Genomic DNA, 26257 nt, shown 5'->3' on the forward strand with positions numbered 1-26257 from the left:
TTCTACTTCAAATTTTTTCCAAACCAAAACATAACATCACTTGAGAAAACCATTCAATTAATGTAAGGGAAGAAATATCTTTCCATTTTAATAAAATAGCTTTTCTTGCCAGCAGTGTAACAAATTAATTACATGTTGATCTGAAGATGAGATACCCTGAATATGATGCAGAACTATTCCAAATAGAACAATCTATTAGGTTATAAATTAATTTTCAAAGCTTTAGAAATTGTAGAAAATAAAGATTTCCAAAATGATTTTAATGAAGAACATGACCAGAACATATGTGACGAAGTACCTACTTTAGTTTTACATCTATCGCAATAGTTATCTATACTAGGAAATATTTTAGACAGTCTCTCCTTTGTTAAGTAATAATGGTGTACAATTTTAAATTGAATTAAACAATGGTTGGCACATACAGAAGAAGGATTTACGTTTTTCAAAACTCGAAGCCAATCTTCATTAACAAAGGTCATATTAAGTTCTCTCTCCCAATCTTGTTTAATCTTTAGTGATAGGTTCTCTTTTTGTAACAAAAATAAATTACAAATTCTGCTAATGGAATCTTTCACTAAGGGATTCAATTTCAAAATGGTATCCAACAAATCAGATTCTTGTAAATATGGAAACTTTGGTAAATATTGTCATAAAAAAGTCTAACCTGAAAATATTGCAAAAAATGTGTATGAGCAAGAGAAAATAATTAATTCCTCAAAAGTCATCAATCGACCATCACAAAATAAATCTGTAAAAGAATGAATTCCTTTATTTTTCCATAAAAGAAAAATGGGGTCAGTTGTTGAAGGTTTAAATAAAAAGTTCTGATATAAAAAACTAGTTAACTTAAAATGTTTAAGATTAAAAGAATTACGGAACTGAACCCAAATCAGTAGGGATTGTTTAATAACTGGATCGAGATTTAAATTTGGAATTTTAGAGAGCTGTAAAGGTAATGGAGCCCCTAAAATTGAAGTTAAATGAAATTGTTTAAACAGCTTTTAATTCCAAATCAACCCATAATGGTTTTTGACTCTTATCAAGCCAATATAACCAAAAACATAATGGTCTAATATTCACAGCCCAACAATAGTCTTAAATTAGGAAGTGCAAGTCCACCATCTTTTTTAAATTTTTGTAATGATACTGATTAATTCTAGGTCTCTTATTGTTCCAAATAAAAGAAATAATAAGAGTCAATTTGATCAAAAAAATTGAGTTAAAAAGATAGGTATATTTTGGAAAATATTTAAAAATCTGGGCAAAATCATAATTTTCACAGCATGAATACAACTTATTAAAGAAAAAGTAAGTGGATTCCATCTAGAAAATAGTTGTTTCATGGAGTCCATTAGAGGAACTATATTCGCTTTATAGAGATCTTTATATTTTTTTTAGTAATTATACCTACATATCTAAATGTATTAACAATTCTAAAAGGAATATCATTATATATACTAACATGAACATTTAATGGAAACAATTCACTTTTATTCAAGTTAAGTTTATATCCTGAAAATTTACCAAAATCTTTCAAGTGTTTCCAAAAGATTAGGAATTGATTCCTCAAGATTTGAAATAAAAACCAAAAGATCATCTGCATAAAGAGAAATCTTATGTATGGTTCCATTCATAGAGATACCATGAATATTTTTAGCTTCACGTAGTGTTTTAGCTAAAGGCTCCAATACAAGATTAAATAATAAAGGACTGCAGGTCAACTCTGTTATGTTCTTAATTGCTGGCATTTTCTCTGTAGGACTGATTCCACGGATGGGCATCTAAAAAGGTGAAAGTTGAGGAATCTGGATCCCAACTCTCATTATCAAAGTTGCCAAAGGCAAAGCATGCCCAACAAAACTGGCTGATTTTGTAAATCAAAGCTCATATCACTTACTTCTGCTCTCTCTTCTTCAAATACCGGAATAGTTCATTCACACAAATACCTCTTCCCGAAAAATTGTTAAAAAAGTGTTAAAATTTTCTCATTCAATAACATCTACTAAAAATGAACAGTGGTCCTATATTTCATCCCAGTCCAACATACCATAGATGTAACATCTTGATACATCACAATGCACAAACCTTCCACTTAAATTATCTGACCACCCTAGAGGTTAAAAGTTAAGCTTAATGGAGGTACGGGCGGCAGGAATATGAAAACAACAAACTACTGGAGGAATTTAGTGGATCAAGAAGCATCTGTGTGGGGTGAGAGAGGAAAACTGTTGAAACTTCCAGTCAAAACTCTGCACAAGGCATTCTCCAACTAAGACTCAAAACTCTGAGAAATAAAAAAAGGTCTCGAAGGTCATCCAGGCAGTGAATTTCAAATTTTGGTATGAGGTGATGTATTCCCAAGTCAAAATTTCTGTGCAATTCTCATTTGAAGCAAATGAACAAATTAGAACCCTCTGTCAGAACTGGCTGGCTGTTCCATAGATCCAGTGTTCTATGGAAGAGATCTCTTTTTTGACTGAACAAATGATACCTGAGGCTGCGCAACATAAAATTGTGATCTATGCTTTCGCAGGTTCCAAACTCTCAGCTACCTGGTGTGTCCATTCAAAGTCAGAAATCCGCCCGTTGACCTTGGTCTGGCAAGACACTGAATTGTCAATGTCCCAGTTTCAAATACTGGTCCCTGAACTGATTTCAAGAGTTTGGTCTCTGGTCTCATCACAATCACAAGTCTCAGCAATTGTAGTCCAGCTCCATGTCACTGGTTAGTTTTTGGTACAACATAAGGTTTGTCTTGTTTCCTTTTCTATCGTGCCCTCAACTGAAAACTATTTTTTTCGGATATATGTACTTGAAACTTCTCTCATTCTCTGGTTCATGACCCAAGGCTGTTTCTCTGTCATCTTAAGCTGTTCACTTCAGCCACTAAAAATGTTCTTTTCTGCAGTTACTTACAACCATAGAGTAATAGTTTGGAAACAGACATGCCAAACTCATCCATGCCCAGCTAAGCAAGTCCCATTCACCCATATTTGGCATGTATCCCTCTAAACCAAGGGTTCCCAATCTGGAGTCTACAGACCCCTTGGTTAACGGTAGGGTTCCATTGCATAATAAAAATTGTAAACTTCTGCTCCAAGCCTTTTCTATCAACATTTGCCATAAACAAGTTTATTTCGCCTCTAAAGTCAATCACTTAAAAGCAGTCATGTTTCCAAATTGATGGAACTTTTAGCATTTGAGACAGTCCATCCTGTAATTTGGACTCACCTTCTCCGCAGTTCGTTCAACTCCAAGTTGTCGATTTCCACTATAATACTGGCACGCTCCTGTGGAGCTCCGGGTGGAACATCCTCACTCGTCTCATGCTGCAACATAGAAAAGGTGAGACTCAAACTTCAATTAATCCTTGCTTCATCTGCATGGTCACAGTCACCATTCAAACTTGCACTGAGTAGAAACAATTAATGTTGCCGTTAGTCAGCCCCAAAGCTAGGAAGCAGAATTCAGCATTTCTGACTTCTTCCTTGAATACTCTACAATGCAAATTAAAAGTGATCTGAAAATATATTTAAATTTAATCCATGAAAGAATGCCATTGGAAAATGGATAAAGAGTAAGGAATTGAATTGAATTGACTATTACTTATATCCTTCATATACATGAAGAGTAAAAATCTTTATGTTACGTCTCTGGCTAAATGTGCAATTTATAGTCATTTGCAATAAATACTATGTACAACAGGACAGTCAATATTCCATAGAAATACAATTGTATCAGTGTGAATTAATCAGTCTGATGGCCTGGTGGAAAAAGCTGTCCTGGAGCCTGCTGGTCCTGACTTTTATGCTGCAGTATCGTTTCCCGGATGATAGCAGTTGGAAGAGTTTGTGGTTGGGGTGACTTCAGGCTCTTTTTACACACCTGTCTCTGTAAATGTCCCGAATAGTGGGAAGTTCACATACACAGATGCACCGGGCTGTCCACACCACTCTCTGCAGCATCCTGCAATTGAAGGAAGTAGTTGCCATACCAGGCAGTGATGCAGCCAGTCAGTGATGCCTCTGTAGAAAGTTCTTAGAATTTGGGGAGCCATACCAAACTTCTTCAGCCACCTGGTGAAACAAGCACTGTTGTGCTTTTTTCACCACACAGCCAGTATGTACAGACCACGTGAGATCCTCAGTGATGTTTACACTGAGGAACTTAAAGCTGTTCACCCTCTCAACCCCAGATCCATTGAAGTCAATAGGGGTTAGCCTGTCTCCTTTCCTCCTGTAGTCCACAACCAGCTCCATTGTTTTTACAACAGCGAGGGAGAGGCTGTTCTCTTGACGTCACTGTGTCAGAGTGATGACTTCTCTGTAGACTGCCTCGTTATTATTTGAGATTAGGCCAACCAATATAGAATCGTCGGCAAATTTAATTAGCGGATTGGAGCTATGAGTGGCAACACAGTCATGGGTATACAGAGAGTAAAGGAGGGGGCTTGGGACACATCCCTGAGAAGCGCCTGTGTTGAGGGTCAGAGGGGCAGAGGTGAAGGAGCACAGACAGGAAGTCCAGAATCTAGCTGCACAAGACAGGTTGAAAGCCGAGGTTTCTGAGCTTACTAACCCTAATACTTCTTTGAAATGCAGGAAGAAATGAGAGCACTCAGAGGAAGCCTACTTGATCATGGGAAGAAAGTACAAGCTCCTTACAGTCAGTATCGGGAATTGAATCTTGATCTTACAGCTGGCCCTGCAAAGTATTACACAGCCATTATACTACCATGGCCCCCGATACAGAAGATGCAGTAAAGGTCACATGGATGTTGCCTTGACTAGAGGGCTTGAATTATTAAGAGAGGCTGGCTAGTTTGAGACCGTACACCTTGTGCAATGACCTTGGAGGTTTTTAAACCAAGAGGAGCACAGATAAGGTCTTTGTCTCAGGTAAAACTAGAGGTCATATATTCATGATGAGAAGGGAAAGATATAAAGTAAACTAAGGGGCAACATTTTCCATACAGATGGTGGTGAGTTTATGGAACCAGCTGCCAGAGTAAGCGGTAGCATATAGAAAATAATAGCACAGTACAAGCCCTTCAACCAACAATGTAATGCCAACATCTTCACCTACTCTAAGATCAATAAAACCTTTTCCTTCTACATAGCCCTGCATTTTTCTATCATCCATGTCCTTTTCTAAGAGATATAACACTGAGCATCATAGGAAGTCATTCCTACCTGTGGCCATCAAACTTTACAACTCCTCCCTGGCAGTGTCAGACACCCTGAGTCAATAGGCTGGTCCTGGACTTATTTCCTCTTGACATGATTAACTTATTATTATTTAATTATTTATTGTTTCATGTTGCTATATTTCTTCACTATTCTTGGTTGGTGTGGCTGTAACAAAACCCAATTTCCCTCGGGATCAATAAAGTATGTCTGTATCTTAAGTGACCCTAATATATCTGCCTCTACTACCTCTGGCTCCATGCACCCACCAATCTGTGTAAATAAAAACCTGACATATCACTCTATTCTTTTTTCCAATCACCTTAAAATTATGCACCCTTGTATCAGCCATTTCCACCCTGGGAAAAAGTCTCTTGGCTGTCAGCTCGAGCTATGCCTCTTATCATTTTATATATGACTATAGAAATGGGTACAATAACAATGTTCAAAACCTATTTGGACAGGTCCACAATGAAAAGACTTAGAGGGATACAGGCCAAATGCAAGCAAAAGGGACTAGCTGGGGAAGGCATCGTGGTTAGCATGGACCAGTTGGACTAGAGGGCCTTTTACATGCTCGATAACTCTATGACTAAATCCTATTTTTTGAGTTTTGTTTATATACCTTTCCTTCCCTTGGGTATTTTAAGAAAAACTAGGTGAAAATAAAAGGAAAAGTAACCTGACAGTTGACCGAACTCACCTGCCCTTCATGCTGGAAAGATGAGCGCAGTGCTTGGTATTGTCTTTCCAGGCTGTAGTAGCGATTTTGTAGATCCCCATAACGCACCTGCGTGTCACGCAGAGTCTGAGACACTGTTTTCAGCTGGCTTGTTAATGCCGATCTATCTTCAATGCATTGCACAACCTATGCCAGCCAATGAGTAAAGAATTGTAAGAGCTAATTACTTCATGGAAACCCTGTGAGGAACTGGCAATCGTATTAAGACTAGCATGATCTTCACATCCATATTACCTTGCTGCTCAGCTGTTGAAACTGTAGTTCTTTCTGATGAATTTCCTGTAGGTAACCCTGAGCTTCAGTCTGAAGTTGTTTATTTTCTGCCACCAGAGCCTTGACTTGTTCAGCAACGTTTTCAATACCCAGTAAAGATACGGTTTCTAATGGCTAAAATGTAAACAAAAAGATTTTAAAAGCTTGAATGCATACATACACTGGCAGATCTCAAAAACACACACGTCTTCCTCAGGCTATAGCAAGGCATCACCCCTGTCAAATATTCCTAAGTGCACAGGTAGAATGACCAAAAGGTCAAAGACCAGAATTGGTGAGTCTGGAGGTAGTGGGCAAGTCCAGGCTAGAGACTGGAGGCTACAGGCCCCACGCAGTAATTGTCAAAGTCTGGGCCAGAGACTGAAGGTTGGAGATCCATGTCTACGAGCTTGAGACATCCAAGGACTGGATGTACTTGGCAGGTGGTATCTGCATCAGACTTCGAGGCCAGTGGTCCCGGGTTTGATTCCAGCCAGTACCTTGCATGCTTTCCATCTGTGCTGGGCTGAGCATCGAGCTTGCAACTCAGCCTCATAAAAGCCAGACAAAAATGCTAAAGAAATGGCAAGGTTGCCACCTGATGTGCCACAAGACGCAGAATAACCATATAACAACTACAGCACAGAAATAGGCCATCTCGGCCCTTCTAGTCCGTGCCGAATGCTTACTCTCACCTAGTCCTACCTACCTGCACTCAGCCCATAACCCTCCATTCCCTTCCTGTCCATATAACTATCCAATTTTTTTTTAAATGATAAAATCGAACCTGCCTCTACCACTTCTACTGGAAGCTCGTTCCACACAGCTACCACTGTCTGAGTAAAGAAGTTGCCCCCAAACTTTTGCCCCTTAGCTCTCAACTCATGTCCTCTTAAATTTGAATCTCCTTTACTCTCAATGGAAAAAGCCTATCCACGTCAACTCCAGCTATCCCCCTTATAATTTTAAATACCTCTATCAAGTCCCCCCTCAACCTTCTAAGCTCCAAAGAATAAAGACCTAACTTGTTCAAATGGAACAATAATGGACCAGGTGTAGCCTGTCCTGGAGTCATGCTTTGCTCTTCCGTTGTTACAGCTATTTGTATTGTTCTGTGTTTTGTTGGTGTTGGGTTGAACATTGTGGTCAAACTTTGTTGGTGCTGGACTGTGTGGTGACACTTGCGTGCTGCCCCTGGCACATTCTTAGGTGTGTTGGTTGTTAACTCTAATGTACACATGATGAATAAATCTATATCTGTATCTATATGGTAAATATGGCTAGGAACTGAATTCCCAACGGGGAGGAGAAGCTTGCACCTCTGCAGCAGGTGGGAAATCCATCCCAGCAGTCTCCCAAACACTAGATTTTGTGTACAGGCTGTACACAAATCATGTGTAGGTAAATCTAAACAGGACCTGTATTAATCTTGTTAAATATTTTCCATCCTAGACAAATACTCCCATAAACTATGAATTAGAAATAATATCAAAACCATTTTATAAGTGGAAAATATAATCACCTTTGACTCAGATCCTGGGGAAAAAAATCAATTTCTTTTTACACAAAAACAGAACTCTTAATTTTATTGAAATAGATTCTGATAATTAAAGTGTCATCAATGCAATAACATTGCAGTTTGTTATTTACAATTGGGAGTTTCATTTAAACAGACAAGATGGCACAAGGGAATTATGACTTATGTAATTATAATCATACATAAGTAATTCTGCATTTTTGGAAATTCATTGAACTAAGCTGCATTTAGATGAAGTTGTAATGTTGAAATAAGTGTGACCTGCCACTTATCAGCTTGATACAGAACAAATTCATTAACTAAATGCCAGTTTCCAATGTAAAGGGAAACCTGGCCCACGACGACATCAGCAGTGAGCTGAGGGGGTGGGAAGTGAAATGGAATCAGACTTAACAGTAGGTACATATGTAACATATATAATTTATGTTAATTTAAGCTCATAATATTTATGTTGTCATGTCTGTAATGTGCTGTGCTGCTGTTACAAAAAGCTAATTTTAAACCACAAGAGGATAAGACATTGGATCAGAATTAGGCCAATCAACCCATTGGATCTGTTTTGCCATTCCATCATGGCTGATTTATTATCCTTCTCAACCCAATTCTCCTATCTTCTCCCCAAATCCTTTGATACTTTCAATAACCAAGAACATATCAAGCCTCACTTTAAATATACTCAATAACTTAACTCCATTGCACTCTGTGCCAATAAATTCCATAGATACGCCATCCTCTAGCCAAGGGGTGACTTTTATACCCAAGGTAATGATGCCATTGCAATAAACCTGAACTTAAGATGGGCTAGCAAATCAACAACCAAGGAGGAAAGTACAGGAGAAGGCTTAAGGGAAAGGAAGACAACTTAAAAACTAAGGGGAGAGATAGTGATGGTGGGGGGAAATCAATTAAGAAAAAGGTGCATGTAAAAGTGGCATACTGGGTGCAGGCCCCACGGGAGAGAGGATCAAAAGCGAGGAACAATGCATGATAGGTGTATGGTTTTCAAATGGTACACTCTTCCCTTCACATTTAGATAGAGACTTTACAACATTCTTTATGGTGAAGCCCAAGCTGCATGCAAACCCAATTTTATACAGAACTTAAAACAGATTGTAAATGCCCATTGAAAGTCCACTCAGATTTCTGTCAGGTTCTGGATGTCTTTAAAACCGTAAGACATAGAAGCTTAACTAGGCCATTTGGCCCATCGTGCCTGCTCCGTCATTCAATCGTGACTGATCCTTTTTTCCCCTCCTCAGTCCCACCTCCCAGCCTTCTCCCCATAACCTTTGATGCCGTGGCCAATAAAGACCATCAATCTCCACCTGAATACACCCAACATCCCTCCACAGTTGCCTGAGGTAACAAATTCCACAAATTCACTATCCTCTGGCTAAAGGAATTTCCTTGCATCTGTTTTAAGACCATAAGACATAGGAGCAGAATTAAGCCACCTGGCACATCAAGCCAGCTCCATCATTCAATCAAGGCTGATCCTTTTTTCTCATCTCTCCCTCAACTCCAGTTCCCGGCCTTTTCCCCCTAACCTTTGATGCCATGTTCAATCAAGAACCTATCTATCTCTGCCTTAAATACATCCAACAACCTGGCCTCCACAGCTGCATGTGCAACAAATTCCACAAATTCACCACCCTTTGGCTAAAGAAATTTCTCCGCATCTCTGTTTTGACAGGGCGCCCCTCTATCCTGAGGCTGTTCCCTCATCCTAGACTCTCCCACATCCTTTCCACGTCTCTTCTGTCTAAGCCTTTCAACATATGAAAGATTTTAATGAGATCACCCCCTCATCCTTCTGAATTCCTGCGAGTACAGGCCCAGAGACATCAAAAGTTCCTCAGATGATTGCCCTTTCATTCCTGGATTCATCCTTGTGAACCTCCTCTGACCATCGTGGCCTGTGACACAAAAGAAATCACACCCTCCTTCTCTGGTGAAGGCAGAGGATGATGTTCACTCATGCGCATTGCATTCCTCAACATCATGACCCACCAAATAAAGGGGTAAGAACAGACATCACATACTCAATATGAAGTGACGGATACTAAATGTCAGAATGGATAGGAGATCCAACAGATTTTGCCAGATCTCCTTAGAGATGAACAAATTCAGAATTGTTTTAACTCCTACACCAGCATTCAATGATACTCAAATATATATTTTGACTTAAAACGCAGATGGGATTGAATTAATAACTGTAATGACTGAGATTCTGAAATTGCTGTTGAGTCATCTTTTGATTTAACTTTTACTGGGAGAATGGGTACAATAACAGTGAATCTGGAAACCATGAGGGGAGGAAAAAGACAGTACTGTGCAGGTGATAATACTACTCCTGAAAGTCTCATTTATGAAATGTTTACCTTCATCTGGTGCATACCACTAATGTTTCCCAATTCACCAGTCCACATTTCTTGATTCAGTTTCCTCAGTTCTGCAATCTGTCTGTCTCTGTCTGCCACTGTTGCAAGATACTGCTCTTTAATGGCCTGAGACTCTGAGAGCAGTAAATTCTTCTCTGACCTAAAACAACAGAACCAATTTTATCATTAGTCTTTTACACCAAATGTCAAAACCATATACAACGCCCAACTGAGCAATGATCAACTAATTTCACAAGTTAGTTAAGAACGTGCATTGATGGACTTGAAGGAAAATAAAGACTGTACAATATCATTGCAAAAGCACAAACTCTTTTCCATAGATGCTGCCAGGCCTACTGAGTTCCTCCAGCATTTTGTGTGTGTGTGTGTGTGTGTGGGGCTTGGATTTTCAGCATCTGCAGATTTTCACTTGTCTGTGATTGGTCTATTTGTGACTCCACACACATAATTTGATGAACTCCCTCTGAAATGTTATAGCAATCACTCAATTGCCATCACCACATTCTTAAGAGCACCAAATGCTAACACTGTTGAGATGATCACATCCCTTCACAGGGTAAAATGAAAATATAAACAAGCAAATTGTTTATGTATGTAAACATTTTCTTATATTATGCAATTCAGCCCATCAAGTCAGTGCCAACTCTCCCAGCAATCCAAAGTTTCATATATTTACTTTTTTTTCCACTCACAGGCTCATCAACAAATTCTCTTGTCATTCACCTACCCTAGAGATAACTTAGCCAATGTTTCTATCGTTGGGATGTCGGAGGAAAGGGAACCAATGCAATCACAGAGAGACTGTGCAAATTCTACACGATCAGCACCTGAGGTCAGGTTGCTGAAACTATGCAACAGAAGTACTAACCATGTGCAGTTACAGGTAGCAAACATGATTCAGTCTAAAGCAATGCCAATTACAGCTGGTGTTGAAGGACTACTCCATTCAGTATTATGCACTCAGTGGCCATTTTATTACGTACCTCTTGTACCAAATAAAGTGCCCACTAAGTGCGTGTTTGTGGTCCTCTCCTGCTGTAGCTCACCCATTTCAAGGTCTGATGTGTAGTGCGTTCAGAGAAGTTCTTCTGCACACCACTGTAGTTACACGTGGTTATTTGAGTTACTATTGCCTTCCTGTCAGCTTGAACTAGTCTGACCATTTTTCTTTGACCTCTCTCATTAACAAGATATTTTTTGCCTTCAGAAATGCCACTCACTAGATTTTTTTTTTGTTTTTCACATCATTCTCTGTAAACCCTAGAGATTGTTGTGTGTGAAAATCCCAGGAAATCAGCAGCTTCTGAAGTGCTCAAATCACTTTTCTTCCCCATTTGGTTCTTTGGTTTGAACAACAAATGAATATCCTGACCATGTCTGCATGCTTTTATGCACTGAGCTGCTGCCACATGATTAGTGTACTAAATAAATTGGCCACTGATTGTGGACATGGGTCAAGCCTTACCAGAAGGAATAATTTCAATCAGGTGTTCGTGCATAGAATTCTGATGAATGGGTTTGTGTTAGGATTTTCTTTTAACTCTCATTTTTTTACTCCCTTTTCCCTCACTTCTTTATTGTTTTCATAAAGAGGTGAGAGACAAAGAAGCAGAAGGACATTACAAGGCTTTAATGTTCTGAATTCTGGTCTGAACATCTTTTTGAAACCTAGAACAAGAAACATAATCTAAAGACTATTTCAAGACAATCCACAGGGATTATAAAGAGAACCATAACTGATAATAGTTAGTCATAATCAGTTCCTTGACCTTAAAGATAAACTGTTGTCACCTGCTGTGAATTAAAAGCTAATCATTGTAATTGTCATTCCATCATAATTCTGTCAGTACTTGCAAAATTTCTTCCAAGGGTAAAAACTAAATCAGTGGAATAATGCAATAGTACCAGTGTAACACATATAAAGTACTGCATCTACGAAAAGGATAAACAATCAACATTTTGGGCTGAGACTCTTTTTCAGGACTGGAAAGGAAGGGGAAAGAAGTCAGAAGTAAGTGGGGGGGGGGGAATGACGTGAGAAGCTTCAAGGTGATGGGCGGAAAAGATAAAGTGCTGAAGGAGAAGGAATCTGATAGGAGGAGAGAGTGGACCATAGAAGAAAAGGAAGGAGGATGGGTGCCAGGAAGAAGGGATAGATACGTGAGAAGAAGAGGTAAGAGGGGAGTTACAGTGGGGAATGGAATAAGAGGGAAGGAGGAGAGGGAAAATTTACCAGAAGTTACATAAATTAGGGATGGCATCGTAGTGCAGTGGTTAGCATAAAGCTTTACAATGCCAGCAACCTGAGTTCAATCCCACCCCTGCCTGTAAGGAGTCTGAACATTCTCCCCATGACTGTGTAGGTTTCTTCTAGGTGTTCCAGTTTCCTCCCACATCCCAAACACATAAAGGTTAGTAGGTTAACTGGTCACAAAGGTGTAATTGGGCTGCAGACGGCCTGTCACCATGCTGTATCTCTAATTAAATAAACCAATGTTCATTCCATCAAGTTGGAGGCTACCCAGACAGAATATGAGGTCTTTCTCCTCCAACCTGAGAGTGGCCTCATCACGATAGTAGCAGTGGACCGACATGTCAGAATGGGAATGGAGATTGGAATTAAAGTGGTTGGGCACTAGGAATTCCTCCTGCTTGTTGCAGATGGAGCGAAGGTGCTCAACAAAGCAGTCCCCAGCCTATGTCATATGTCACCGATGCAGAGGAGGTAGGAGGAGCTGCACAACATCCTTTAAATGGTTTTACCTGCTCTCCTTGATCTGTGATAATTATTGAGTCTGCTCATATGTTGACAGTTACTTGTTTGATTACTGACATTTGCACATGTGACTATTCAGATAACTGTTAGCTGCTCGTGGCTTTTGCATTATTGTCTTGTAAACTGTTGGTTGCTGTTGTGTTGTCTGTTATGGTACTGTCCTGTGGTTTTATGCGTAGCAGTTCAGGTATGTTTCATACACTGGCAATAAAGTGATCCTAATTCTGATCTCTAAAATCCACAGCCTCCTCCACCTACAGTGAACCCTTGGAACACCACCACCTGCAACTTTCTTTCTAAGTGGATGGTATCCAACAGCTGTGGAAGTACTTCCATCACACAGAGTGCAGCAGCTTTCGAGGGTTGGCCATCATCTGTTGAAAAACATTGAGCAGCAGACAACTATAATCTCCCTTACCAGGATGGCCTGAACTTCAAAACCGAACTCTGCAAAAGGTCAAACAAGGCCCAAGTTGCTGCACAGTTGTGATACTGGTTGCTGTTATGATTACAAAGTTTATATTATGTTTCAGAACGTTACTTCTGGGCAATAACATCCCTGAGAATTGAGTCACTCTGTTCAGAAAAATGCATCTTTGAAATACTTCTTCCCAATCTAACAATGCCCACTCACACAATGGCTGCACCACTTGAACCTAATTTCTTTTTAATGCCCCTGCCAAGTGCCCAATTATGCACAATCCAATGTCTCCTCGGGCAGAATGTCCTAACTGCACCCATTTGTTTCATTTGAACACTCTTCCCCGCTACTCAATCCAATGTCTTCTCAGGAACTGTGGCATGCAGAATTTTTAAAATATTAAAATAAATGTCTTAATTAAGCACTAGAAATCAACAACACATTTAATGGAAATTAACTTCTTTACATTCACCTGCAGCCCAAGCACAGTAAAATCTAAGGAAGTTTATACCACACTGGAGTCCCTGAGGAGTCCAATGACTCCCACAGAAAGCATCCCTACAGCATCAGTACAAGACTCCACCTGGGCAAACCAGCAGATAGCAGTTCTTTTAAATGGCAGATATGATCCTATAATTCAACAGAAACGAAGAGGTGCTACTGCGTTATTCAAAGTGGAACAGGTCAACCCTGGTTGATGTTTCTTTCTCTGAGAGTTTGACTGTTGCTATGTAACATCACACTATGGAAACTGACTGCTGTGTTTGCTAACAGCACTAACATTTCAAAATGATTCACTGCCCAAGGCATAAAAGGTAGGTAGTTATTAAAAAAAATATATTTGGAGTTACAGTGCACAAGCCACACCATCCCCCAAACCCAAAAATTTAATCCAAGCCTAATCAAGGGACAATTTATAAATGACCAATTAACCTACTAATCTTCCCTACTGTGGGAAGAAACTGGAGCACCCCAAGAAAACTCACATGTACACGGGAAGGAAGGTACAAACTTGCTTATTGATGACGCCAGATTTGAACTCCAAGCTCTAATGCTCTGGGTTGTAGTAGCATTGTGCTATTGTGGTGACCCCTCCCCCCAATATGGCACAATATAAATGCAATGAAAAACTGAAATCCTATTGTAAACATGTCCGAACCTTAGTTCAGCCAATTCATTCTGGCAGGAAGAAAGATCTTGCTCTGTGCGTTCTTGCAACTTTGCTTGCTGAAGAACCTTCTCCAGTTCCTCTACTTTGGTTTTGAACCACATTATCTCAGAAGAATCATTATTGTTTCTTAACTTCTGGTCTTTAACAGACCCTTTTACCTGAAAAGAGAAAATAGCATTCAGTTTTAACAGACACTTAAATCAAAGTTACAACTTACCCTGCCCATATCCACTCTAACTCTTAAAAAGCTATAAGAAATTTACTTAGCAACACAAATAAAATGTTGTCAACACCTGCATAATCTCGTGTTTATCTTTATTTAGCATGCTATCCTAAGAGACAAGTCCTATCGATAACAATTTACAGTTTCAAATTTATCATCTTGAGATGGCTCTCTGCTCACTTTACTCATTGAGGCAAGGGCTTGTTTCCTTGCAGGCCATTAATTAATAAAAACCTTTCTTCAATGTCAATTCTAAAACAGTGCTTGAATTAGCAGACAGAAAAAAAAAATGATTTCTACCTTGAGGTCATCTGTCTGCCTGATTTTGAGTTGCTCAATATCCTCCAGAAGTCTATCTCTCTCGCTCTGTAGAGCCATCAACATTTTCTCAAAAGATTCTGTTCGAGAAGCTAGCTCCTTGTTCTCATTCATGGCATCCAAAAGTCTTTGTTCAATCACTGAATATGACAATCCTGCCAATTTTTCTTCAGTTTGCTCCTGCACCTTTCCATCATTATTTACCGACATTTTAACGTCTGCCTTTAATTTAACCAGTCTTTCAACTTCAGAACTTTTGTTTTCCAGCTCTTTTAAGCTGGCTCCTCCAATACTTGCTTCTTTTTTGAGCTCTTCACATTCCCGAGTTTTAGCTTGAGCTTTTTGTTGGAGCAAAAGAATTAACTCTCTCTCATTTACTTCAGATTTATCCTCTTCTCTTTCTAAACTAACAGCCTTCAATTGTTCCAGAATTTGGGCATTCTCTTCTTGTACAGTCTTGAGGCTTTCATTACTTTTTTCCAGGGAACTTTGTGCAACTTTCCACTGTTCTTCTAAGTTGGATTTTTCATGCTCAAGATGTTGAATCTGTTGTAATTGTTTTTGTAACAGCTCTTTCAACTGATTATCCTTCAAAGATAGGACCTGATTAAGCTCCTCCCTGTGCTTAACCAACTGTGCTTTAAGCATTGCATTTTCAGAATTAAGGTCATCCATCTCATTCAGCAAGTTTCTAATTTCTTGCTTCAGTTCATTGTTTTCAGTTGCACTCTCCTGAATAATGCCATCTTTCTGCCCAAGCATGTTGAGATGTCGCTGTTCTAGTTGCGTGTATTCTGATAAGATACGATCTCGGTCATCTTGCAGGGAAGCCATCGACTTTGTGAAGGCATCCAGTTTGCTAACAGCTTTGTCCTTTTCTTCTCTAATCTTTCCAAGTTGGACTTCCAACTCTTTCAAGTCATTGACTCCTTTCTGGTGATCCTGATGCAGAATCTTCAACTTCTTTTCATAATCATCTACTTGCCTTCTGTGTTGCTGCTGGATTTCCACCACATACTCGGAAATTTCACTGTCTTTCGATGAAACAAGCTTTGAGATCTCCGCATCTTTACTGCTCAACATTAACTTCAACTGCTGGGAAATAGCATTCTGCTTCTGAAGATCACCCCACAACTTTTCGTTATCAGCCTCAAGTTGATGACTCTCAGACTGTTTTTCTGCAAGGTCTTTTATCAGAATTTGCTCTGTCTCTTTCAACTCAGTCACAGACTGACTCATGTCAGATAGCTGTGTGCTTAAGTAATTATTTTCCTGTGACAATTTGGATAAGACTGCCTCTTTGTCTTTTAATGACCCTTCCAGCTCTCCAATTTTTTCTAAATGTTGGCGAATAATGTCTTTCAAGTTAATTACTTCACTTTGATGCCTGACATGAGCATCCTTACTACCCACATTAAGATCATTTATTGTCTGCTCCAGCTTTGAAGTTCTGAATTGGAGTTCTTGAAGGTTGAATGATTTCACCTTTATCTCCTCATGAAGCTTTTGTAACATTTCTTCTTTCATTTGCACTTGATTTTCCATACTTTGGATAGTATCCTGGAATCTAGCTTCCCATTTTCTGGTCTCTTCAATAATCCTGTCTCTGTCATCTTGAAGAGAGGACATAGACTTGGTAAATGCTGCCAGTTTAGCCAGGTTGTTATTCAACTCATCCCGCAGCTTTTTTATCGTGAGATCCCGTCCATTTATTTCAGCTTGCAGTTCCAAAATTTCTGCAACCACTCTATCTTTGTCCCTCTCCAACATATCCAGTTTGTCCTGGTAACTCAACATTTCATTGTGATGAATTTTTTTCTGTTGATCCAAAATCTCAAGAAGTTCCTTCTCTTTTTCAGTAATTTGAGCTTTTGTCTTCTCCTCAGTCTTCCGAAGATCTTCCGTTAATCCTAAACATTGCATACGAGCATTTTCAGCTTCAGTTCTAGAGTCACAGAGCATGACTTTGTAAGATTTAAGTTCTTCTTGAAGAAGCTTGACCTGTCTTTCTGATTCAGAAGCTTTTGCAGTCATAGATTCTAGTTTCCTGCCCATTTCTTCACAGGACGATTCTGACATTTTGACTCCTCGCTCCAGGTCCAAAATGAGCTCTTGATACTTGATGCAGTCTTTCTGCAACTGAATTATTTCTTGTTGCTTCTCCTTTAACAATTCTTGCAATTCCTTAGTTTCACCCTTGGATGTGGTCTTACCCCTCCGAGCAGACCGGAGCTGCTCCTCAAACTCTTTCACTAATTTTACTTCCTGGGCCTCTCTTTCTTTGATCAAATGACGTTTCTCTTCTCTGAAGCAAGCTAATTCATTGACAAGTGAATTATTCTGCATATGAAGTGTCTTTAGTGCTTCAGTTAATTGATCAATCTTGTCCACATTTTTTAGTAATTCTGCCTCCAGGTACTCTCTCTCATTCTTGACTTTGTCTGACATTTCCTGGACATTTTCAAGTTCTTCCTGGAGGAGAGATTTGTCATCCTCTAAAATTTTGACTTTTTCATTCAAGTTTATAGTCTCTTGCTGGCAAGCTTTTATTTCCTGCTCAAGCTGTATAATTATTTCACCTTTTTCATGAGTCTCCACTCTGAGACAAAACTCTAACTGTTGAAGCTTCTCAGGCAGTGACTGTCTTACTTTCCCGATGTTGTAAACCTCTCCTTTCTCAACTGTAAGTGTGTTCTCCAGGGATTGCACTTCCGAAGACTGTGACTCATTTACCTGAGACTTGTGGTCAACTTGTGATGGTAACCCAGACTGATAAAATGCACTCTCACTCTGCCAATGCTCTATGATAGACATAGATGAATTAAATTCATTCAAAAGGTGTTCTCTCTCTTTCTGGGTTTTCTGAAACTCTGCTTTAAGATCGTCATAAGACTGCTTCTGTAATGTGTATTCTTCCTGGAGCTGACTGTATTGTGTGGACAATTTGCTTGTGTGACTCTGCTTTGCAGCAGCAATAGTTTGTAACTCATTATTGATTCTTTCGATCTCTTCCTCGAGCTCCTGAACTCTTTGCTGTTTAGATTTTGCTAACTTCCTCATCTTTTCCTTTATTTTCTCATTTTCATCACAAGCCTCCTCAAGCTGCCTCTTGATGCTTTGCCGCTCCGCTTCAGCATCACGAAGCTTGAAAAACACCTCCTGTTTCTCTTTTCTTGTTGTCTCAACTACCTGCCTCATCTTATCCATTTCATTGCTAATGTTTTCATAGGACTGCAAAAGGGATTCATATTCACACTTTAATTCATCGTGCTTTGTCTTCCACTCTGATAATTCTGCTGTCTGGGAACTTCTCAATGAATCCAGCTGGACAGAATATTGTTGCTTCTCTTGAGTTAGAATTTCCAGAGTGTGCTTCAGACTTTCACAGACAGCACTTAGATCCCGTTTCTCTGCGAATGCAATATCTACTTCAGAAATAAGTCGCCTCTTCTCTTCCTGGTGTGTTAATGCTGCCTGCTGTAAGGGCTCAAGTTGTCTCTTCATTTCAGCCAAGTTTCTTTCAAGGGTAGGAATCTTAGAAAGAATTTCTTCCTTTTCAGATGTTAAAACATTGATTTCGTGCTTTAGAGTTTTGTTTTCTTTCAGAGCTTCTTTCCGAGATATTAGTGCTGCTTGCAGCTTTCTCTGCATCAGCTCTTTTGACTTGCCTTCCTCAGAACTATCTGCGGACCTCTGGTGAACTTCATTGCTGCAAGACTTTGCACGTTCACTTTGTGCTTCATAAAATATAGATTGTTTCTGTACTTGCAACTGTAGCTCATCAACAAGCTTTTCCTTTTCAGACAATGTACCTTCTAATACCTTTATGGTGTTCTCTCGCTCTTGTAAGTTCTCGTGCACTTTCACAAGCTCAGACTGCACAGCTAGTAACTGAGTTGTGCATACCCTGTCCTCCTCTGCCTCTTCAGACTGCCTAGACTGTTTCAATGTTGCTTTGAGCTCTGCGTTCTCCACCTGAAAGGCAGCCAGCTGTGCCTGGATACCTTCTTTTTCATTGTTTAAATCCAGCAGCCGTGATTTGAGACAATTCACATCTTCGACTTCATTTGCTAAAGAGCGACAGTAATTCTCTTTGTCTTTCATTGCTTCCTCCAGGGCAATTCTGAGGGCCTTGCCTTCCGCTTGGGTAGACTGACAGTGATTGTGAAGCCGGTGAATCTCTGCTGCTTGACTCTCCTTTTCCTCTTGCTGCTGTTGCTCCAGACTGATGATGGACTGCTTCAGCGTTTCTGCCTCTTCTGACTTTTCCACAATTCTCACCTGTAGGTGTTCCAAATCTGACATTAACTCTTCTTTTTCTTGCTGCAGCTGGTTGTTAGCATCTTCAAGGCTTTTCATACCATCCTCTTTTAAAGACAGTGTGGAAACCACATTAGCTAATTTATTCTCAAGGGCCTGAACTTCTTCATTCTGATTTACAAGTGTAAGCATCTTGCTCTCCTCTTCATCAAGTTGATCTTTAAGCTGCTTCACCATCAGTTCTTTATCATTAAGCAAACTATTGACTGAATGTAGCTGCTTTTCCAAAGACACTATTAATTCTCTTTTATATTCAAGCTCGGTAAGCTTTGTTTGATGTGCATCTTGGGCTGCAGCCAGTTCCTCTTTAATATCCTCTAACTCTTTGCTCTGTGTGGAATATTTTTCTGAAATGTGGTTGTACTCCTCCTTTTGTTGTGAGAGCTGCTCTTTGTGATGCCTATCCTTCTCTTGAGCCTTTCTGATAGTTTCCTTCCGAGCCAAAAGTGCTGCTTGCAGCTTCTTTTGTAGATGTTCCTTTTCTTGTTTGAGTGCATTTAGCTTATTCACAACTTCAGAAACACCACTACTACCATTGCTAAGAGCTTCACTAGTGTTAGGTAATTCTGCATCTGAACATTCTGATATTTTAGATAATGCTGTTTTTAGAGCTTTAATGTTTGAATTAAATTGATAACGCTCGCCATCAAATGCCTTCTCCTTTTCTGTTAAAACAGATTTGAGTTGTGCAATCGAAGAATCTTTCTCTTGAATAATTTTGAACAATTCCACAGACAGGGCATCTTTCTCTGCTTCAGACTGACTTACATTTTTCTGTAATTGTTCTATGAATGTTTCTTTTGTGGAAAGTGTCTCACTAAGAATATTTATATCACCATCCTTCTCTAGCAGCTGTTGTTTGAGAACTTCAAGGTGCATTTCAAGCTCCTTAAACTCCTTCTGACTACATGTCACTTGGCTTTCAAGCATTCTACATTTACTCTGCAATTCTTCCATTTGCTTGCTTCTGTCTACATCCGCTGTAGCACTTTGCTGTAATTCATTAACTTTCTTCATCAGATCCCTTCTGGTTAACAGTGCAGCCTGAAATTTCTTCTTGAGTAGGTCCCTCTCTTTTGTTAGTGCTTGTGTCTTTGAAAAAAGCTGTTCATTTTCAGTCACAATGCCTTGATACTGGTCTTCCTTTGCTTTTAGAAGAATGTCTTGCTTTTCCAATTGTTTATTTAACTCCTCAAGTTCACATGTAAAGCTAGCAATCTTCTCAGCAGAGACACAATTTTGCAACTTAAGCTCCTGCATTTCATCAGTCAGTTGTTTCTCTCTGTCTGCTGCTTTAACCACTTCCTTTGAAATGGATTCTGAAAGCTGAATTGTAGAAGCATCCTTCTCCCTCAGCTGTTGACTAAGAGCAGCCAACAGTTCTTGCTGTTGTGTTATTTGCATAGTCAGAGTTTGTATCTCGTGTTCTTTCTTTTGCAGAGTATCAAAAAGCTTGCTCCCTTCCTTCAGGGAATCCTCCAGATGCTGAGATTTCTTTTTCAGTTCTTGCTCCAGAGCACAGAGTCGTTCCTGTGTTGAACGACTTTGTTGGAAACTATCATCTAAACTATTCTGCCTTTCTCTGAGCTCACCTTGTGATTTCTGCAGTTTATCCTGGAGATCAACTATTTGTCTTTGTAAACTTTCCAGCTCCAATTGATGACTTAATTTTGTCTGGCTGAGCTCATTATGAAGTAAAAGCTTCTCTTCTTCAAAAGACATTAATTTATCAGCCATGCTTTTTGCACTTTCCAAAATAGTATTCTCATTTGCAGTAATACTACTTTTCAAATTCTCTATTTCTTTTTCCTTTCCAGATAAAGTAAGCTTTAAATCACTTATGGCATTTTCATGACTAAAAACTAAAGCTGATAATTCATCCAGCCTGGATTGTTTTTCAGCAAGTTCCTGAGTGAAGTTGGATGCCAGTTCTGTTAACTGATGTTCACTGGTTTGTAATTGCAAATACTGTTCAGAAAACTCGTCTTGCAAATTATCTAAAGCCTTTTGCAAGCTGTCAATTTTTGCGTCTTTTGCCTCTATTTGATATCCCAAAAAGCTTAATTTTTCAGTCAGCAGACTATTTTGCTCAGTTTCTTTATTCAATTCCGCCAAGCACTTTCTATCTGATTCCATCAGACTTTGCTCTAATTTTTGAACTTCAAATTGCAGTTTTAAAATTTCCTCTGATTTAAGACTGACCTGTTTCTGAAGACATTCATTGTCATCCTTCAGATGCAGCGAAACATCGAGCTCCTCTCTAATCTCATGCATTCTTACAAGCTTCTCTTCGAGCACCTGCAGTTCTTCTGATTTTTGTTGTAACTGCTTCTGGATGGAGGCATCCATTTCTTCCTTCTCTGCTTTCACCGTCTTCAAATCTTGATCCAACGCTGAATTTTCTTTCCTGAGTTGATCACACTGCTGGCGAAGATTTTCAATTTTTATCACTTTTTCTTGATGCTCTTGTGTTGACTTTTCATTCAAAGTTTTCAGTTGTGACTCAAGGCTCTCAATGTGCTCTGTCTGCTCCAAATACTTATTCTGAACGATAATATCATTTTGCTTCAGATCCTGGTTAGCCACCTCAAGTTGTTGTATGACTTCCTTATATTGGAGGATTTGTGCATTTAGAGCTGCAATCTGGCTGTCCACATTCTTTTGATTGACAGTAATCATTTCCTCTTTGTGCTTCAAGATACTCCCATAATCGTTTAATGATGCATGACTCTTTTGAAGTTCCTCTTTTATTGACTCAATTTCAGCCACCAAGGTATTGGTGTTACACTCTGAGGTTTGAATGATGACATCCTTTTCACTAAGAATTGTTTGAAATCCTGCTATTTCCTCATTCTTCCTGCTGAGCTCCCTACTAATGTCCTTGAACTGCTCTGATTGCACAGCGAACCTCTCCTGCAGGTGGCTAAAAGCAGTTTCCTTCTCCTGCAGTAACTGCTCCTGTTTCTTTGAATCAGCAAGTGCATGCTGTACCTGCCTCTGGAGTTCAGAAACTAGCTCTGTGCTTTCATTGAATTGAGATTTCAACAAATCCCTCTCACTCACTTTGTCTTCCAGTCTCTTGATAAGTTTGCTCTGTTCCAAAATGGATGCTTCCTTTTGTGCAATAGTTTGTCTCAGTTGATTCAGTTCAGAATTCTGGTTATTTACCTGATTATTTAATTGTGAGAATGAATGCTCAAGATGAATGTACTTTTGATGGAGTGATTCATTTTGAGCTTCTTTTGCTTCCATCTTTGACATCAATTCTTCTTTGCTGGCTGTAACACTTTCCCTGAACTGCGAAAGAGACAACTCCCTTTCCTTAATGACACTTTTCAGTACATCTGCTTCAGATGTGGCAGCAGCCAGTTGTTCTCGAAGTTGACAAACAGTATCATCCATTTCGGAATGCACTGTCTTGAGCTTGACACAATCTTCAACTTTACTGGCCAGCAGCAAGTCTCTTTGCTCAATGTTGCACTCCAGTTCATGAGATTTAAAGGTCAGGTCCTGGATTTGGTTTTGCAGTGTAGAAATGGTTTCCATATTTTCCAAAGATTGCATTTCCAGTGCATGGTGTTCAGCAGCTATTTTCTGGAGCTGTCCAAGCTCATCTCTCTGCTGTTGCAGGGCTTTTTCTTTCTCTTGCAGAGACAGCTTGAGCTGATTGGCTTCAGTCACCAGAATTTGCTCCTGATGTTGCAAACCTGAAATTAACTGCAAATATTGGCCCAACTGCTCTTCACTTTGCAAAGTTTTGGCTTGGACCTGCTGCAATAATATTCCTTGCTGGTTCAATGATGTCTGCTTCTCTTCAAGTTCCAAGGCAAGCTTTGCAGTGGCAGTACTTAACTCACTGACTTCTTTGTTCAATGAGGTGATCATCTCCTCTTTTTGTGACAACAGATCCTGAAGGTTTGCAGCCTCACCGACTTTAGTCTGGACTGTAGACTTCATCTCTTCAAGTTCCACTTTAAGCCTACAATTCTCAGTGCTGAGTGCCTGTGCCTGATCCTGTACAAGGTTTGTTGTTAGTTCATGATCATTCACCTTTCTCTGCAGCTGAATATGTTCAGCAGTCCGCTGACTTAAAGATGTTTGAAGTTCTTTATTCTCATTCTGAAGACGTTCACTGTCAATATTCAGTGCATCCATTTGCTTCTGTAGCAACACAACCTCAGCAGTTTTCTGGTCAAGCTGTCTCTGCAGTTGATCGCTTTCATCAGACTTAATATTTAGGAGTGACTCGTTATCACTTAACCGTTGCCTGAGACTTTCACCACCTTCTGTCAATTCTCGCAATTGACTTTCTAAGCTTTTAGTAGTAAGCTGGTGCTGACTTAAAACCTCATGCAAGCCATCCAATTCAACCAACTTTTCATTCAAAGCCACATCCTTGTTCCCAAGCTCAGTACTGAGTACTTGAACTTGATTTTGTAACTCCATTGCTTCCTCTTGTCCCTTGCGCCATTGGTTTTGGAGCGAAATACATTCAGCATTTTTATTGCTCAGTGCTACCTCCTTTTCACGGTTTGAAAGCTGCAGTTGTTCTAGCTGCACTGTTGCAGACTGCATTTGCCCTTGAAGCTGTTCTGTGGTTTGTTGATGCTCTGTAATTTTATCTTTCAGAATGTTACATTCATTTATCTTTTCATACAACTGCTTCTCCACCATGGATTTATTTTCCTCCAAAGATTTTAAAAGCTCTAACTTTGCAGTTAATGCTTCTTTTTCTTCTTGCAACAGCGAGATTGTGCTTGAGTATTGCGAAACCAGCTCTGCTTCAGATGCTATTTTATTCTCTAACTGCTGCACAACATCATTTTGCTTCAATAGTTCATCTTCCTTTTCATTTAGGAGGGTCTTGAGGTTTTCATTTTCAACAGACATGTCTTTTATACTACACTCCAAACTAGAGTTGATCTTTAAAGTACTAACAGCATTATCTTCTAACTCTCTTACGAGGTTTGCTTGCTCTGTGAGGTTCCGAACTTGATCGTCCACTGTTGCCTGCAATTGTACATTTGCCACATCAAGTGCTTTTGTTTGGTTTTGCAAGTCAGTAACCAATTTGCTCATCTCGTCCACCTGCCTCTTTAAGTCTTCCCTTTCACTTTCTTTAGTCTGTACTTCAAGCATTAATTGAGAATTTGCTTCATCAACCCCCTGAAGCTTTTGCTCTAAAGCGGCAATGACAGCCAGCCTTTCCTGCAATTTCCCTTCAGTTTCTTCTTTGTATTCAGCAAGTTGTTTGGATAGTTTGCCAAGCTCCTCTGATTTTCCAATATTCTCAGCTATTAGGTTATTACACTGGTTTTTCAAAGCTTTCAATTCATTCTCTAAGCATTGTTCTTTTTCCTCTTTCTCTTGGAGGGAACTGTCAAGTTTTTCTTTTGCTGAACTACTTTCAGCCAACCGAGCCTTCAGTTTTTCAATTTCTTTCTGGTTTGCAGCAGTCGATTCCTGAAGTTCCTTGGTGGCCACAGCAACCTTGTTTTCCAGTGTCAATATCCGAGGTCCACATTCAGCAACATGAGTTTGATTTAACATGTCCTGTTTCTGTAACTCTGAGCGCAAATCATGAATTGTATCATCGTTTTCTCCAATCTGCTTCATTAAAACCACAATCTCCTTCTCCTTGGCCTCAATTTCACTTTTTGCTTTATGCAATTCAGACTCCATACTAGAAAGCTGATCAATTAATGATGAAAGGTGGTTACTCATGGTCTGCTCATCAGCAGACCGAGTCTCCTTCAACAACATTATTTCCCTTTCAACCCTAACTAAGGCTGCTTGCAGTTCTCCATTCTCCTGCTCTTTATATCTATTTTCCTCCTTTAATGTATTATTCTCCTCTGAATATTCCATCATTCTCTTAGAAAGAGCAGTCTTTTCCTGCTCCTTCTCCACAATGACTTCCTTAAGAATGTCAATCTCTCTTTCACATCTTTGTAGGTCAGCAATAAGACGGGATCTCTCCTCCAAGTGACTTGAATTAAGTCGTTCCAGCTCATCGTTCGTCTGCTCCAGATCCTGACGTAGAGCTTCTACCTCAGCTTCCTGTTTCTGTACCTGGATATCACAAAGAAGAGGTTTATGTTCAGTAGTGGTTTATTATATCGCAAATGCACACAGGTTTGGGAGCCTATGCTTTTTACATCCAACTGAAAAGGATAATTGATTGGAATTGGGAAAAAAAAGTGATTACTAAATATTACAGAAATTGATTTTCATGTTGTCAGACTGGAGGCCACCCTGATGGAATACAAGGTGTTGCTTCTCCAACCTGAGAGTGGCCTCATCATGAGACTCATAGGATGTCTCTATTCCCACAGTCTATGTTGGTTATGTGATAGAACTATCCATTTAGATCCCCTCCCTTCATCCACCACCCTGATAATTCCATTCCAAGTAACTATAGATGACTATTTTTTTTTAAATGTCTCACCTTTTCTTTGCTTGAGGATAATTTTTCCGTGAGGTCCAGGACTGTATTTTTCAATTCAGCACACTCCAGTTCAAAAGCACTGCATTTCTTGGTTACACAACCCAGCTAATAAAAAGAAAAGATTCCTAACTATCGTTAAATTTTACATGTTATACAGACAGAATTACAGCAAATATAAACATAAGATTAGGGAGCGGCATGGTAGCGTACTATGTACGCTTTACAGTACCAGCGATTCGGGTTCATTTCGCGCCTCTGTTTGTAAGGAGTTAATATGTTCTCCCCGTGTCCAGGTGCTTCAGTTTCTGCCAAGTCCAAAGACATACCAGTTGGTGGGTTAATTGGTCATTGCAAATTGTCCCATGATTAGGTTAGGATTAAATCGGGGGATTGCTGGGCGGTATGGCTCAAAGGGCTGGAAGGGCCTATTCTGTACTGTATCTCAATAAATTAATCAATAA

The 26257-nt window shown here is 39.6% G+C and overlaps 1 protein-coding gene across 1 annotated transcript in view; it reads right to left on the reverse strand.

Moving 5' to 3' along the window:
- LOC132397382 (golgin subfamily B member 1-like) overlaps positions 1-26257 on the reverse strand; it is a 97561-nt gene that overhangs the window by 8491 nt on the left and 62813 nt on the right. Inside the window, exons 21-27 of the mRNA XM_059976079.1 lie at positions 25797-25901; positions 15016-25420; positions 14476-14629; positions 10099-10258; positions 6163-6315; positions 5890-6054; positions 3232-3329 (exon numbers count right to left, since the gene is read on the reverse strand). Coding sequence (XP_059832062.1) covers positions 3232-3329; positions 5890-6054; positions 6163-6315; positions 10099-10258; positions 14476-14629; positions 15016-25420; positions 25797-25901 — 11240 coding nt within the window. The remainder of the gene's footprint in view (positions 1-3231; positions 3330-5889; positions 6055-6162; positions 6316-10098; positions 10259-14475; positions 14630-15015; positions 25421-25796; positions 25902-26257) is intronic.

Source organism: Hypanus sabinus, chromosome 7, assembly GCF_030144855.1.
Source record: "Hypanus sabinus isolate sHypSab1 chromosome 7, sHypSab1.hap1, whole genome shotgun sequence".
In the NCBI taxonomy this organism is placed as follows: domain Eukaryota; kingdom Metazoa; phylum Chordata; class Chondrichthyes; order Myliobatiformes; family Dasyatidae; genus Hypanus; species Hypanus sabinus.